Genomic DNA, 17,766 nt, shown 5'->3' on the forward strand with positions numbered 1-17,766 from the left:
TAGCTAACCCTTGCCCTCTACAGCCCAAATGGCAGCGGCCGCCGCTGCGGAGATTCCCTCTTCCACCTCCACCTCCACCTCTGCCCTCTCCACCACTCTCTGTAGGTCCTCTACTCCTTTCATGGTTTCGTTTCTCCCATCCTTGCAGATGATGCAACAATAGAATCTCTCTAAAATGGATTGCCATCAGTCACCACTCTTTTGTAGTTATGCAGGAGGCAGCTATCAATAATCTCTCTCTCTCTCTCTCTCTCTCTCTCTCTCTCTCTCACACACACACACACACACACACACACACACACAAACTATACATGTACATAAAGATATATGTATATATGGTACTATGATATTACAAGCAGGTATTTATGTATGTACATTTCCTCACCTGTTTTTCATTGTCCAGATCCAGGTGGAGGGAAAAGTGCAGCGGGCATGTCGTGCTCTCCAGAGGTAAGCGGGATGAACTCAGACTTAGAAACCTTTGAAGACCCAAAAGAAATCAACACATACTGCAATTGTTCTTAAAGCGTCTCATGTTTGATGACAGCGGCGACAACGAGGCATTACCGAGGTCGAGAGTGTCCTTAATCGGTCATTGAGGAATGAGAATGACTTGTTACGCTGTCAGCTGAATGACCTTATAGCCCGTGAAAAGGCCCAGGTTCCTACTTTTTTCGTTCAATTCACCAAAATGGTTGGACAAAAAAATTGACCACATTTTGAACAAAATGTGCACATTTACTGAACATAAGAATGCATCATGTACATTCTACAGCGGATTGAACTTCAACGACTACGGCAACATAGGGATGCAGAGGTCACGTCTATGGTCCAGTCAGCCACGACACAACTCAAGGCCGAGGTAGACCAGCTAAAAAGCATGTTACAAAGCACATCAGGACAGCTTCTGCAAGCTCTGAGTGAGAGGGAACAAGCCAGGAGCCAGAAAGAGCAGTGCACGAGGGTGCTCGAGGAGACAAAGCTAGCTGCTGCAGCACAGGAAAGTCACCTCACACAGCGCTTGCAATCATTGGAGGAGGCATTCAAGACTGGTCTCGGCCTTGCAATCGCCCTCGCTGACAATGTGGATGCCTTCCAGAATCATGTCCTCCCGACTTTCAAAGCTACAGGGTTTGAGATCAACAAATCTTCGATCAAAGTGTCCCCAGATATTGTCATGGAGGGGAAAGCGTTGCTGGACCAGGTGGCATTCCTAGCAGTGACTCTGGAACTTTGCATGCCACTTCATCTCATCTCACACATGTCATATCAATACTGTGTGATATACATATGCCCTTTTCTTGTATGCCTGCAGTTGACAAGGCTGGAAAATGGTCTCACTTTGCTTCGGGTAATCGTGGACGCCAAAAACGATACTCTGGTTCTGATTCGTGGCAAGGTCAATTTTACATATTTGCAAGTGTTTCTGTTAACCTAGTATTGGCAGTATACATTGAAAATGAGCATGCTTTGCCTTGCGTGCAGTTGAAACAAGAGAATGAAGAGCTGAGAGCAGAGCTGCAAGTAGCACAAGAGTCAAAGCAAAGTTCACAGCCACAAACCAAACCCATTCCTATGCCATTGAGCGATGATACATGTGCCGAGAAGAACATCATGCTTCGACAAGAACTGCAATCCTTGCAGGTAAGGGGCTTTACACACATGCCTGCCTGATAATAGGGGAGGTCTCACCTGGGATGGGCAGGCAAGATGTCTGACAAGTCCCTAAGCATTGTGACCTCTGTCTTAGGAAGCTCCCAAAAGCTTCGTTTTCTGAACAATGTTGTGAATTTGCAGGGCCTCTTCAATGAAGAAGTGAGTCAACTGAAAGCAAAGCTCAAGATGTATGAGTCAGAAGAGCAGCATGGACAAGGTCGCCTTGTGGAGGTTCAAAAAGAGCTAACTGAACTGCAGAACAAACTTAGCCATGTGGAGGCGTCAAGGGCCTTTCTGGAGGCCAGTCTTAAGGAGGAGACGTCTGCACGCTCACAGCTCGTCTCACAGTTGTTCACACTGCGTAAGGTACCACATTGTAGAATTGAAAATAGGAGTCAGCATTTCCTGCTCCAGGCTTTCCATATAACAGTAAACTTGTAAATATGCTTTGAGTGGGATAGGAGCATCCTTGACAACATCTTTCTTTTGAGGAGGTTGTAGAGAGGCCAAAAGAGCTCAACCAGGGCTTGAGATTCTCCTTGTGAACTCTGAGAGGTCATAACATAGGGTACATTGGCACTTACTATATATAAAGAATGTGATTTATCATCAAGACATGGATTGCAAGTCAGCTTGCATCAAAGTCATGCTTTATAACCAATATGATACAGCCTAGTCAGTAACATAGCTCACATAAACCTTCACATCCCAACAACATTGCACACATGCATATGGTTATGGATACCTATATGTGACATGTGTGCTCATGCACGTGTTGGGGGAAAGTCACATGCAAGTGTGCATGCACATGTGTTGGAGGAAGAAGGGATATGTCGCTGTGCATGTTCATCCTTACGTAACTCGGTATTTCAGCATTAAATATTTATCTAGGGGATACTTTCTATACAAAAAAAAAGAACACCAATTTGCTTGCTACTCTTGTAGGACAATGAGAAGACAAAGGCTGAATTGGAAACTCTGAAGCTCAGTCAAAAGGCAAGAATCTCCTTCTTTTACATACTGAATTGTCCTATTAGCTCACCTTCCAGTTATGTATGTTCATAAAGTATATTAAACCTTCTTTCTACCTCGCAGTTCTTGGTACGGCAACCTCGTAGTGGTCGTATTCCCGTGGAAAAAATGGATCTGATGAACACAGTGAACCAGCTACTGGCTGAACTTAATAAGATGAAAGGGGAGAAAGTCGCTCTAGAGGAAGAACTGAAGGCTCAAAAGCTCTCTCACATGAGGGATCGTATCAAGAGGACTGTCACTTCCCGAGATGTAGAAATGGCAGCTTCAAACAAAGTAAGCCGTCTTTGTTACTCTGGAGAATAAAAACAAAATTTATGCCTCCCAAGAAGAATAAAGAGTTTGTAGACGATTGGAAATTTAAAGCATGCACCAACTATGGAAGCCTGATATTATATGTTTTTCATGATGTTCCCCTTCCCCCTTCTTCTCAGAGTATTTCCTGTACTCATATGAGAATGGTGAAAGTACAAGGTTGTATGGAACAAGTGGCCCTAGGACTATTTTTAAGTTTTGTCCAGCCTAGTATGAAAGCTCGTCACTTGTATATAAGTCATATTTGACATTGAGCAATGGACATTCATTCCCTTGGAATAGAATACTTGAGAGCTCTTCCCTCCTCTACTCTTGCTTGTATGTATGCTATTGAATCTTGCTTGCTCGGATATATAGGTTTGATTGTACGTTTCCCTCTTCCATTAGCTTCTTCCCTATCCACCTTTTGTGAGAGAGAACCACTGTGAAGGCTATCTCCTTCTTAGAAAAGGGAAGCTCTATCTTCACTTCCTGAGAAAAGGAGCATTCCGGTGTGACAATGGAATGAGGACGTGGATGAAAGCACACCCACATCGGGGAGTTGCATTGTGGCTCGAAGGCAAGACCCAATGACACAAGATTCACCAACTCTAAGGTAAACTCTTGACACATGATTCTCCAAGGTTAAGGTAAGCTCTTGACTTGAACATATTTGATGCCGCCGAACGGGGACTAGCCTAGGGCTTAGCTCCGTTCTTCCATCCATTCCAAGCTATTGGGATCACCCAATATTGCCTAGTGTCGATTAGGAGGTCACACTCCGAAAAGTCATGCGGTTTTGGAGCTGAGAGTTTAGTTTGTTGTTTTTTATTTTATTGAAGCTTGTTGCATTAGGGCATTCTATTTTCGGAAACCTTGATTTCTTCTTCTTCTTTTTTGCATGATTACTCACAAGAATTTGATCTTGTTGCATTAAGCCAAGGAAAAGCTTAGAAATTGGATTAGAAGTGGAATCCACTCCGAAAACATAAGCTTTGAGCTCCATTAGGTGTGGATAAGAGTGAAAAGTTATTTTTTGTTCATGTATTTGATATTTTTCATACATTGTTGGAATTGGTAGCTTAGAAGCATGTTGAGTTAGCCAAAAACAATATAAAATACACGTAATCACTTGCATAATCACCATTAACTAGGATTAGGAATCTTAGTCATCTCCCTTCATGTCACATGCGGAAGCCTCTGTGGCCAAATCATCACTCATAAGAAAACGCAGCACTCCCATTGGATGCTTGATGCACAAACAATTGGATAAAAACGCAAGAGAGAAAGCAATGACCTAGCCTACTCAAAATCTTATTCATATACTTGTTTGTTACAATGCCATGTTGGAAGCTTAGCTTCCCTTGAAAAAGGTCACTTGTACTCCTACCTATGACCCAAGTCCCAAGTGGGAACTTGAACGACTGACTAAGAGACCTGGCCCTCTTTATATAGGCCCTTATAATCTGGCCGACTGGATCAAACCTGGCCGACCAGCATTTAATGCTGCCGACCAGCACTTCTGGGCGTTTTCCTCTTGTCGGGCTGCTGTTGGCTGCCTACCGACTGTGGCTATACTACTAAATGCTCCACGCTGCCCTTCACAGCCTCGTGAGGCTGCCGCCTGGTCCACGCCTTCTCATCCACTACTGCTGGTCACTGGCTACAGTCCTCTTTGTCCCACTCAGCCCTAAAAAGGTGTCTGACCCTGTCCTACTGCTTGTCCAGATCAGAAGAAGCATGTCCACGTGGCATGCACGTGACATCCCCCCTTGCTAAACTTGATGACGGGGATCCAACCTGCTCTTTGGATGACTGTCATCATCCCTCATTCCCTGCCGTGTCTCCTCACTGTCATCCTTGGATGTCTGGCAACTTGACTTGACCTGGAAACATTGCTATCCTCCGCGATTGCTCCCCTTGAAGAACCTGCATCCTGATCCACTGAGTCCCCCTGCCTTCATGCCTTTTCCCTTGAACACGGGGTCTTGGTGTCCTTCCTTGAGGCTGATCACTGGCATCTTCGCTCCACCCTTGGATGACTACCATCCCTTGGAACCAGTATTCCTATGGGCTCACCGGTATGCCCTTTGGCATCCACCCACAGACTGCCTTTTCCCTATGGCTTTGCTGAACACTGACCATTCTCCTTGGAGATCTACCCTTAGCTATGTTCCTTGCCTCGGATTGTGCACCTTCTCTTGGGACTGCTCTTGGAGCACTAGAAATCCTGCTGAGTGCTGGCGCTCTGATACCAATGTCACATGTGGAAGCCTCTGTGGCCAGATCATCACTCATAAGAAAACGCAGCACTCCCACTGGATGCTTGATGCACAAACAACTGGATAAAGACGCAAGAGAGAAAGCAGTGACCTAACCTACTCAAAATCTTATTCATATACTTGTCTGTTACAAAGCATAAAATGCTTAGTCGGCTGAGATAACATGGTCGGGCTGCTGCATTAACTGGCCGACTGCCATTTGAACTGGCCGATAGCAGTTTGGCACTTGGCCGACTGCTGTCCAGACCCACAATGACCTGGCCGACTACACATTAGCCTCCAAAAGGCTATCGACTGACCTTGGTATGTGGCTAGGGGGTTGGCTACCCCCTTGCAAGGCTAGCCCACCTTGGGGGCTGCCTTAGGACTGGCCCCTTCTACATGCAATGAACCTACATGCTTAATCGTGCATCCTATGGCTATGGCTGACATCTACATGCATCTAAATGATGAACACTTGCTGATTTCTCCCCAGTGGGTTAAGAGGACTAACCTGACACTGACCTCTAAGGTTGGGAGGCTGACCTACGTAGCTCGTGCCTGACATGTCTCGGACTGGGGCTCACAAAGGGATCACGGCATACGACAAATATATCCTGAAAGGTACTACGCATGTACATGATTTTGCACTTTTGATGAGCCAGTTTGTCACCGTGTACCACAGTGCATGGGTGCACGTGACAGGAGGGGTACTTCCACCAAAACATGAAGAAATTCAAAGAGATCACACTGTGACAGATGGAGCCCAGGGTATGCATATAGTGGCGAGAAGAACATGCTTTTGGCGCATGCGGGATCCAAGCAGGGTATGCATTTCCGTCAATGACCAGTTCCACAATGATCGATTCAGGCACCATTGTCACTGGGAAAGCTCAGTGGGTGATCATTAGGACTAGAGAGGATAGAGCGGGCTTCCTGAACCTCTATGCACCGAACACCACAACATGCAGAGCCACTTTTTGGAGCATGGTCCGTCAGTCCCTCCCGCACGTCGGGGTGGTGAATTAACATATTAGAGATGGTGGAGGACAGACTCAGAGGTGGCACAATCATAGTTTCAAGCATGGAGTACTCTGCCGCCCGGGAGGAGTTGATTCTGTCTTTGAGGGGAAAGGACCCTTGGCATTTACTAGAGTTTGGACGCAGCCCTAGGAGTCTATGCTTCTCGAGATTTGACAAGAGGAGTACAGGTTCCAACCTTTCCAAGTTAGACTAGTTTTCTATGGATGAGTGGGATTGTGGACGAGATGGCATGGTTGGTATTCTGGAAATTACTACTTTCTCCAATCATGCACTCGTCATTCTCTCCCTAGAAGACCCATGGAGGTAAGATAGACATTTGAGCACCCACATCATCCCAGATAGCCTCATACAGGATTTCGAGATTTGCAGCAGGATTGAGGCGATTTGGGAGAGCCTGGATTTCCTCAATGGTTCAGCCACAGGGGCTTTGGACACAAGCCTTAGAGAGATCAACAGTTTGTTGTTGCAGGAGGCTACACAAAGCAGACTTGCTGGATTGAGGCCCAAATGGCTACAACCCGTGCAGAGCTTACGCTCCATTGAGGAGCGAATGCCAAGTTTGAAGTAGGAACAGGCTCCAAGATAGTGGAAGATGCCTCCTCTGAAACATAAGAAGGAGAAGCAATTGCCAGGAGAGAAGCCGCCAAAGTAGGAAGCTCCAGAATATGTGAGGATATCTCAACAAAATCATCCATCTGCTTTGTTGAAGAACCATTATCCTCCTCGGAAAGAGAGCAGAGAAAATCTGCAATAATAGCATCAGCATGAAACAGTCATCCAAAGGGATTAGAGGAACTGATAAGGTCTCTGTCAGAAACTCCTATAAACAGTTCTCTTTTGTGGATAGGGCACTGACTTCTGAATAGTCTCTTCTGTGACCACGAGGATGGACTCATCTTGCTCTTGTGAAGATAAAAGAACAGGGGGATCATAGATAGCAAGAAAAGCCATCTTAGCATGAGACTCCGTACTCTCCTCTGTCGTTGGTAAAGTATCTGAGCCATCTGTCATGGGTGAACTATCTGAGCCATCGAAGGAGGACTCATGCTTGGCTTTAGCTTTGTGGGAAGCAGCTTGTCGGGCAAAACATTTGGCCTCTGAATGACCAAGTTGGCCACAAAACTCACAAGAATCCTTCATCCTGGAACCCTTGTCGGGCAAAACATTTGGCTTCTGAATGACCAAGTCGGCCACAAAACTCACAAGAATCATTGTCATCGGAAGACGACTTTTTGGTGACTTTCTGCTTCTTGTTGTGGTTCCCTTTTCCGCCTTTGCCTTTGCGCTTGCCCTTGTCAGAGGCAACAAAAGCAGACTCCGACTTGCCTTTTCTGCGAATCATGCACTTGTCGTGGAGATTACTCACGACCTCCTCAAAAGGGGGGAGAGGATCACGGAAATAAATATTATCCCTGAAAGAATCAAAGGAAGCAGGCAACTTACCAAGAATTTTATGGATGGGATTGTTGATGGTGCTCCCGTACTCCTCAAGTTGCAGCTTGATACGAGAGAACTCTCCAATCTTCTTGATCAAGTTATCTAACTCAGTGATGGTAAGCTTCTCCAGATCTAACTCTAATTTGGTAATCTTCACTGTCGAAACTTTCCCATACCTCCTCTGGATCTCTGTCCACATCCGAGAGGAGACAAGCTATGCCTATATGGATGGAGTCATGCAATAAATGATGATAAGACGAGCCCGAGCATCCAATATGCTTCACAAAGCAAGGTCCACCAAGTGAGGTGTGGAGATAGCCATCCACACACTGGCTCCTTCCAGCAACAACTGAGTGTAGAAAGACCAAGTATGATAGTTGGTTGCTGTATGCTTCATGAGTCAGTGACTTGGGGAGGATTGTAGGATGGTATGTGGGTAGGGATGGGAGCAAGACCTGGATGAGAGAAACTGAGAGAAGAAAGATTGGGAATAGGAAGCACCTCTGGAGCGGCGGGAGCAGGTGATCCGGGTTGTGATGGAGCGGGAGAAGAGATAGGAGAAGGAATGGCTGTAGAGAAGTGGTCTCCTGAAGCCATGTCTGCCGACAAATAATCCTCCTTTGTCTCAGGTGGTCTGCTAACAACCTGCTAAGCACCACTGCTGCAGTGCATAAGAGTATGGAGAAGTAACGGGAGCAGAGAATACTCTAGTAGCCCTATCTTCTGACAAAGAATCCTTCTCTTACTCAAGTGGGTTGTAAAAAACAGCAAAGTACCTCCTCTCAAGCTGTGCACAACAAGAGAAAGAAGAAAGAAAGGGAAGGGAGGTGGGAATCTCAGAATAGAAGAAGCAGACTATCTCAGGAAGAAAGTGTCATCTCCAGAAGCCATCACCTTCAAGAGCCCAAGCCTCCTTTAGAAAGACTAGAAGAGAGGGTGGGTGGGACGGAACCAGAAAGAGAAGAGAATAGAAATGACTCTCCAGTGGTAAAGGCTGTAAAGCAGCTCTGTAGAAAGAAATTGTAGCACTTGAGGCAGTCCCGAGTGAAAACACAGCTCCACAGGAAAACGCAGGTTACTGATGAAGAAAACGCAGCAAGTGAACAGTGGGTACTATGCTGTGATACCCACAAAGAAATGTTGCTAGAACTGTACAACACTGTATATGGACAGCAAGCATAAAGGAGAAAAGAAGATCACTGCTGAATATCACCAAAAAAGGTAGTACATCACGTGGAGCAGCATGAGGGAGGTCCCGTAGATGTTGCCTATCACTGCAGAAGCTAAAAAGAGAGATAATAATGATGCTAAGCCTAGCCACCTTTATATAGGTTGGAGAGGAGCTAGTCGGCCAGTAGCAAATCAAAGGACTGGCCGACAATGCAAAAAATTCTGAAATAATGTCTAAAAATAGGCAAAAAATATGTAGTGCCTAGATGCATATGCAGGGCTTCATATGGAGCCAGATACAAGCATGAATGTGCATGGGAAAGTCCATCTGGGAATGAAATAATTTCCAACATGCTGATCCACTCCCCCCCCCCCCCCCCCCCCCCCCCCCCCCCCCCCCAGGTGTGAGCCATTTCCACGGATATCTTCCATTCCCTACTCACCATCCTCTCCGGTGATGGATTCGCGTGAGTGGGTTTGGCGACATACAAGAGAGATGGTCGTGTCCTGGGGAGTGATCATCCAGCCTCAACACAGGGGGGGCCTGGGCATCATCGACCCCTTTATTCAGAGCCGGGTCCTTTTGGCAAGTTGATAGGTTCGTGGACTTCTTCCGGGCGGCGAGCCGTGGAAGGACTTTCTCCTAGCGTGGATCTTTGCCCGCACCCCGGTTTTGGGAGGTCCCTGGTCCTAGAGTACGAGATGGATTTTCATGGAGATGAGGGCTCGTGGCTTTAGCCTAGCATTTGAGGACAAATTTGCAGCCAACCTCCTGCGAGCTTGGGACCACCTCAAGCTGGCCCTTCAGCAGTCCTCTCTAGATTTATCAAAGGAGAGCCTCCGTCAACCCTTGATATGGAACCCCTTGCTCCGTTTATCTAGTGATCATATTTTTGGGGCCCACCCGCACGTATCATGGGGAGCTTTGATTATGGGGCCAACGCGGTCACTCAGAGATTGGCTTCTTTTTCAAACAGCTTCCCCTAGAGGCCCAGGAGAGGAGCCTCACTGGGATATGGGGCAGGGACAAACTTAGCCGACGTCGATTCTTCCATCACCCCGTGGCTTGCCCCGACCCCCCCCCCCCGGCGGGTAGTGGTTGGGTGTGTTCACTAGACACAACATGGCTGTCCATGGCACTAATGAGAGCTCTGCCTTCCTCACCTTTTCTATTGGGTGGACTTGACAGAGTAGAGCCCCCTTTGGAGGATTTTAGTTGTCACATGCACTCTGCACTGTAGTGCATGGTGACAAGATGGCTCATCATCATCAGTGCAACATTGTACATTATTAGTACCTTTTTAGGATGATATTTGTCGTACACCATGACTCCATTGTAATCCTCAGTCTAGGATAAGTCAGGCACGAGCTACGTAGGTCATTCTCAGTCTTCAACAGTTAGTCAGTCAGTCTAAGTCCCTTAACCCACTTGAAGAGATGCATTCATGCATGTAGAGTCAGTAGAAGCCTTAGGGTTTGCATTAGAAAGCACTCTGCATAATGCATAGCATTCATCCACTGCATTTAGACCATGGCAGAAGCCTTCAGATACCATCTAGCATTCATTAGAATTCATCCAGTATTATTCCCATAATTTACAGCATTTCTTGGGCATGCATTTTTACATCATTTATTTATTTTATCCAAGACAGATGCAGTCGGCCAGCTCTGTAGCCAGCCGACCAGCATCATCTATCCATATAAATAGCTGAGCATATAATCCATTCATTCATTCATATCATATTCAGCATTGAAGAACTCAACGCTTGGAGCCTTCAGCACAAGGAGCATAAGCGATTGTTGCAGGATTCAGCACATCAGCCTTCAGCATTTTCCTCATCAGCATATAGGAGTATCAACGCTTGAGCAATTCAGCCTTTCTTCAGTAAAACGCAACATCTACAGCATTCAGCCTACAGAACCCCTTGCGTTTTCAGCATTCATACAATTTTCAGCATCCTCATATGCATCGTTTTGCTACAGCCACTTGGTGAAGGTAAAACTCAGCATTCATACTCATTTTCAGCATTCATACATAGTCTAGAACAGTCCCAATCAGCCCCTTTTCTCAGCCTCAGATTTGCAGCCTTCCTACATCCATTGGGAAGAGTGCATAGGCCTCAAGATGGTCATCATTGGTGCTTCTACACCCGTGTACAGTTCAGCCCGACTCTTGGTCCTCCGAGATCTTGCGTTTGGCTTATCGTCAATCCACCATCAGTCTCTTCAAAGAAATAAAGCAAATACTATTCCGATAACGGGATAGGGGGCCCTTCAGTGGATAATTCGGGACCCCATACGGCGTTCAGTTTCTATCTCTCTCTCTCTCTCAAATCTCTTTAAGTTTGAAGTCTTAAAGTGGATTGCCAAACTCGCAAAACTCAGGATACAGAAGATGGTGTGAGCAATTTGTGTGACAGGATCCTCAAATTACGAATACTTCCGCTGCATGTTACATAATTCACTTTAGGACTTCAAACTTTAACAGATTTGAGAGAGAGAGAGAGAGAGAGAGAGAGAGAGAGAGAGAGAGAAACTGTACACTGTATGGGGTCCCGAATTACCCACTGAAGGGCCCCCTATCCCGTTACTGAAATAGTATTTGCTTTATTTCTTTGAAGAGACTAACGGTGGACTGATGATAAGCCAAACGCAAGATCTCGGAGGACCAGGAGTCAGGCTGAACTGTACACAGCAGTAGAAGCACCAGTGATGACCAATCTCGAGCCTATGCACTCTTCCCAATGGATGTAGGAAGGCTGCAAATCTGAGGCTGAGAGAAGGGGTTGATTGGGAATGTTCGAGACTATGTATGAATGCTGAGTTTTACCTTCACCAAGTGGCTGTAACAAAACGATGCATATGAGGATGCTGAAAACTGTATGAATGCTGAAAAACGCAAGGGGTTCTGTAGGGGCTGAATGCTGTAGATGCTGCGTTTTATTGAAGGAAAGCTGAATTGCTCAAGCGTTGATGCTCCTATATGCTGATGAGGAAAATGCTGAAGGCTGATGTGCTGAATCCTACAATCGCTTATGCTCCTTGTGCTGAAGGCTCCAAGCGTTGAGTTCTTCAATGCTGAATATGATATGAATGAATGAATGGGTTATATGCTCAGCTATTTATATGGATAGATGATGCTTGTCGGTTGGCTACAGAGCTGGCCGACTGCATCTGTCTTGGATAAAATAAATAAATGATGTAAAAATGCATGCCCAAAAAATGTTGTAAATTATGGGAATAATACTGGATGAATTCTAATGAATGCTAGATGGTATCTAAAGGCTTCTGCCATGGTCTAAATGTAGTGGATGAATGCTATGCATTATGCAGAGTGCTTTCTAATGCAAACCCTAAGGCTTCTACTGACTCTACATGCATGAATGCATCTCTTCAAGTGGGTTAAGGGACTTGGACTGACTGACTGACTGTTGAAGGCTGAGAATGACCTACGTAGCTTGTGCCTGACTTATCCTGGACTGAGGATTACAATGGAGTCACGGTGTACGACAAATATCATCCTAAAAAGGTACTAATAATGTACAATGTTGCACTGATGATGATGAGCCATCTTGTCACCATGCACTACAGTGCACATTAGTGGAGGCCATAGTAGCAACAGAATGGGAACGGGAATGGAACGAAAGCCCCATCAGGGGAACGGGAACGGGCCACAAGGGGAACGAGAACGAGGGGGAACGAGAGAGAAAGAGAGAGGGAAAAGTAAGTAGCCTTGCTGCCTTGCCTTGGAAAGTAGGAGTCGAAGTCTAAAGAGACTTGAGAGAGGAGCCCACTTGTGACTCAGAGCTGTCAAGTACGCACGCCGCATGGGCCTAGGAAGTATGCGGGCAGGCAACAATAGGGTACGTCTTTCAAGGATATCCCACAGGCAGCTCGCAACAACAGGTACACTTATTCTCTTTTTTTTTTTTTCTTGGCCAAACATAAAAAACGTTCCCCAAAGGGGGAACGGCAACCAAACGTTCCATGAAACCGTTCCCATGCCAAATCGTTCCCCCATGCACGTTCCACCCGGTTTAGGCATCTCAGCCTTGGGGGAACGCGTTCCACCGTTCCCAAAGGGTGGAAACGACGTTCCCCTGCTACTATGGTGGAGGCACCTTGTAGAGAGTGAGAGTGATAGTGTCCATGAGCATAGATGGCACATTGACCCTCCACCAGCCAAGGTGGCCAGAGAGGGATTCTAGTAGTTATCGCTATGGGAGGATTTTAGTGGATGCACCTTGTAGAGGGTGAGAGTGATAGGTGTCCATGAGCATAGATGGCACATTGACCCCCCACCGGCCAAGGTGGACAAAGAGGGATTCTGGTGGTTATGGCTATGGGAGGGTCGCCCTCTCATGCAACTTTAGTGGGATCCACGGGAGTGGACATGGCACAATCCCTTTGATAGAGAGAGGAGGCTCCCGGCACCCCTTTCTTTGCTTACACTACACGTGGGTAGGCCGGAGGAATGAGATGCCTGCGACGATCGAGGACACTCCAATGGCAGCGGGGGGCACTGGCAATCTCAGGGCCTCCCTCCACAATTTCTTTTAGATTTCTTGAAGAGGCTATGGGATAGTTTTTGACTGCAAAAGATCACACTCTTTCTGTGGCAGCTGGCACATTGGAGCTTGGCGATTGGCACTTGGTTGGCCATCAGAGGTAGGTTATCAGTTTGTTCGAGGTGTGGCCATCTTCAAGAGTCCCAGAGCCATTGCCTTTGAGACTGCCTGAAGGCTCAACACGTCTGGTAGAGGATTTTCCGCATTTTCACTGCAGACAACCCCCACCCCCTCTCCCCCCCCTGCGTAGTTACTTGGGGCACAGTTGCTTGGGCCATTGATGCTGAGGCTGCCATGGCATATGAGGAGGATTGGGGGGGGGGGGGGGGGTGGGCTTGCCTTGCAGGTCTCTGATCATCGCCGTATCTCCGCAATCCCGGTTCCAGCCCCCGCTTTTGATCATTGGACTCCGAGTTCCAACCAGAGATGGGAGATTTCCCTACCGCCACCCCCCCCCCCCCCCCCCCCCCCCCGGGATTGTATGAGGTAGTCTTCTCCTCCCAGAGCGGCCAGCCAGGGGTGAAGAGCACCCTTTCCCCTTTTTTTCAATTTTCTTGATTATCGTTCCCTTCCATGCAGCTGAGTTTGTACTTAGCCAGCACAGTTGTTTTTGCTTGGTAACTAATAGAAAGATCTCTTTCCCGGAAAAGAAACACACGAGATTATATAAATCAGGTTTCAGGGAACATCTAGGGTAGAGAACCCTTTACTCTTACACATAAAAACATATTTTTGGGGAGAGGTGTACCTCTTCAGGTCATGTGCCTTCTCACTTCAGGTGAGGATGATGTACCGGTTTTTTACTCCATTCAGGATAGATGGCTCTCGGAGAGAAGTCTTGGGCAGGATATCATTGAGGGTTCAACGGTCCGGCTGGCGAGAGTGGTGGGCAGGGCAGGGAAGCACATCTATATTGATCCCCCTCAAGGGATGATTACAGAATCTTGGAGCCTTTGGTTATATGACGGGTGTCCTGTCAGAATCCAGATACTTGCACTGGTACCACGGTGAGTGGGAGTGGAGGGATGCTTTTAACCCCATGAAAAGCATGCCCTTCTTCAGCTACACTGTGCGGAATGCCAAACACTTGGTTCTGGTACAAATCCAGAGAGTCCCTACTTTTAGACCGCATTGGGAGGCTTATGGGATCACCCTGGACATTCAGAGAGCTTTTTGGCAGAGGTTGTGGCACTCGTACAGGAAGATTTCCTCTTTTATTTGGCTCTCTCTACATGGTGGCCTTGCCACCAACCAATGGAGATCAGTCGGTGGTGCTAGCCCAGCTTGTCCAAGATGTACAGGAGCTTCAGAGACAGTCTACCATTGCTTATGGGAGTGCAGGGAGGCATAGAGGATTTGGATTGCCATAGCACACCTTTTTGGAAGGATGAGGAGGGATGCCTACATTCTTTTTGGTGCTATTGTTTGCTTGACACAGTCGGGCCCGCAAATCAGGTTTGAAGGGAAAGTACCTCCAGCACAGAGATTGGACACTTCATGGGAGATCATTGCTAGCATCGCAGTCTGGCACATTTGGAAGGGTAGATGCACTGAGGCCATGGAGGGCACTTTGGTTTATGATACACAGTGCATTTGCAGGATCTGGTGTGATATTATCCACATGCTCATGGCCACTCAGGGATCTTGGAGGGCTGCAGAGAGAAAAAGTGGCCAATTCATGAGAGAATGGGATCATGGCATCTTTTTCGCTCTCTCTCATATGGGGTCTTGCTGGCAGCACAAGGCACTAGATTTGTTGAGATTTCCCCCTTGCTTGGGCTGAAATCTCCCTTCTTGTAAATTTTTTTCATGCTTAATAGAAGTCTCTTTTCCGGGGAAAAAAAGGTAGCTTTACAAGCTATAACAACTGCAAGAATCAAGAGTTCAATCAAATGGGACCAGGCTGCTGCTGCAAGATACTAGCAGGCATTTGTGAGATGGCTTGGAGGACACAGGCTGAAAATTTGTTGCTGTTCCATGCAGTTCTGAGGAGCTGAAAGCTATGGCTGGGGCTAGGCAGCAAAGTAATGCCACAACCGCCAGTTAGTTGTTTGATCAGACCTAACTTTCCATCAAAGCCTGTAAAATGGCTCTTATGCTGGTCTTATGTTGCATGTCTAGGCTGTGCCTCATTGCTGCTGGACCTGCCCCTCGGCCACCCACTCCTGCTCTTGCTACCCGGCGCTGCTGTGGGCACACATGCTTAAAGATGGAGATGAACCTGCTGCTGCAAATATTGCATTCTGTTTCTCATGATTTCTGCTTGCTTCTTCCTCTTGTATCCTGTCAATGTCAAATGAGCCCCGTGTCTATGCAGACCCCCCTTCTGCACCGTCGCCCACACATCACTCATTCCCAATGTTCCATTCAGGCCTCCCATATGGGCTTGGGCCTTTGTTCTCCTAATGATGTTCCCACTGCCCTAAACAAGTCACACGTACCCCAAGATCATGGATAACATGGCAATAGCGTGCATGAGTTTTTTTTACGCATAGGAGGTATGAGCAGATAATGCTTCACTGCTAATTAGAAGGATGCTAGCATGTCACATGTACTTTTTCTGAAAACTACGATACATGTACTGGTGAAAAAACACTTATTTACTTGAAAGCAAACCATAAAATCACATTACTAACAGTAATGTGATAAAAATACTGCAGGTAGGCGATACGGAACTGGCATCGAAGCTAGCAAGATCAAGGCTCCAGCAGCTTGTATTGCAGGAGAATAGCACAAACTCGATGCCTATTCAAGGTATCCATGACGAATCGGCTTTTTCTGTCAAGCCAGCTACTACATACAACACTGAGCTGCCAACTGACTTTCTTCAAGGTGGCCTCCAGGGCACTCAAAGCCTTGACATGCCCTTCAAAGATGAGATCATGAACTGTGCAGCCCTCTATGCCAACAGCTTGCCAACAAAAGTTGGATGACATAAGAATGTCAGGGTGCAATGTTGTTTTCCAGCACTTGAGTTTTTGACACGATATTGAAACCCTTTGTACAGCATGTTAACATGATGGAATGTCGTGTCTGCATGCCGGCAAGGGAAGCCACATGTGATGCAGTTGTCGGGGATGGATTTTGGGTTATATAATGAGAGATGCAAGGCATTTTTTATTTGACGTCATGTTTGTGATTGAAGCAAGATTATGCAACCAATGATTGATGCTAGTTGACCAGAATATGGGCCATTTCTTCCAGTGGATGTATGAAGCCTTAATGAATCGATGATCAATTAGTACGTTGGCCATGGGCACCACGAAGATGGAGTTGTAACTTGATTACTACCACGAAGATGGAGTTGTAACTTGATTGCAGTGAAGGTAGTTGAGTAATAAAATCCATACTGATACATTCCCACTTCATCTGCGGGGACATTGTCCATTTCTTCAGCTGGGTAGCACCAGGCTTGGCTATAAGCCTTGTAAATGGATTGGACAACCCATTCTTATTAGACTAAGGAATAAAATCTAACTTGTCTTTTAGCATGGGTTCCTCAAAACACTGCCCACACACAAAGGATGACTCAGCCGAGAATACCAGTGGCAATGATCACAAATATGAGAGGACATTTGTTTACGTGTATGTCTAGCCTTGCTCTCGTGTATATGTAAATCATTGGAGTCGTGCATTTCAATAGGGAGTTTTGATTCCATTCCAAGCATTTCATTAAGAACTTTCCATTTTTAATCCTCGATTTTCATTTCATTAAGAGCAACTTAATTTGTTCAGTTGATCAATTTGTTAGGCTTGCCTTTGTGAAAGACAAGCATTCTGATCCTGCAAGACAACTTGGGCTGTCAAAGCTGGTTATGTCAAATGTGTTAGCCCCATGAAGGGCTGAGATTGGACTATTTTGTTAAATTATTCGCATTTTTTTATGTTCTTAATGTCTCATTTAATATTGCATGTGCTTTGCTGCTAATGATGGCTTCAGGCAGCAGCTCAGTGTTTATTTTTTGAAGGTTGCAGAGCCCTTCTAAGGGCATTTTGACTTGCTAAAGAAGTATGAAAAAGAATCGAGTATTGCTCTTTTAAGTGCTATAAAAGAAAATTTACCCTTCACATGGAAGGGTGAAAAAATTTGAACCTTGCACATGAAGGGCATGTAGGTATTAGTTTCTTGCTTCTTTATATACACATTACACATTAATTAGTTCTTTTTTTAAGACATTCGTTGATAGCTTATTGAGAAAACTGATGAAGCTTTGTAGCAGAACCATGGTGATCAAGAAAATCAAACTTCATAAGCAAAGTGATTGTAATACAGTGGGTCAATGGATATATTGTTACCACAATGG

At 46.1% G+C, this 17,766-nt stretch overlaps 1 protein-coding gene across 3 annotated transcripts; it reads left to right on the forward strand.

Moving 5' to 3' along the window:
- The first annotated feature begins 372 nt into the window (after window positions 1–372).
- On the forward strand, window positions 373–17,152 carry LOC147605236 (uncharacterized). 3 transcript variants are annotated; one of them, XM_086794047.1, is made up of 9 exons: window positions 373–450; window positions 548–661; window positions 776–1,204; window positions 1,316–1,399; window positions 1,486–1,644; window positions 1,798–2,022; window positions 2,602–2,652; window positions 2,752–2,964; window positions 16,123–17,152. In XM_086794047.1, the coding sequence occupies exons 1-9, from the start codon at window positions 433–435 to the stop codon at window positions 16,393–16,395; spliced, it is 1,566 nt and encodes a 521-aa protein (XP_086650173.1). In that variant the 5' UTR covers window positions 373–432; the 3' UTR covers window positions 16,396–17,152. The 3 variants fall into 3 exon arrangements, with proteins under 3 accessions (XP_086650173.1, XP_086650174.1, XP_086650175.1); XM_086794048.1 differs by having other exon boundaries at window positions 1,316–1,351; XM_086794049.1 differs by lacking the exons at window positions 2,602–2,652; window positions 2,752–2,964.
- Window positions 17,153–17,766: the final 614 nt, after the last annotated feature.

Source organism: Cibotium barometz, chromosome 60, assembly GCF_041138505.1.
Source record: "Cibotium barometz isolate CiBa-2024 chromosome 60, ASM4113850v1, whole genome shotgun sequence".
NCBI classification, from domain to species: domain Eukaryota; kingdom Viridiplantae; phylum Streptophyta; class Polypodiopsida; order Cyatheales; family Cibotiaceae; genus Cibotium; species Cibotium barometz.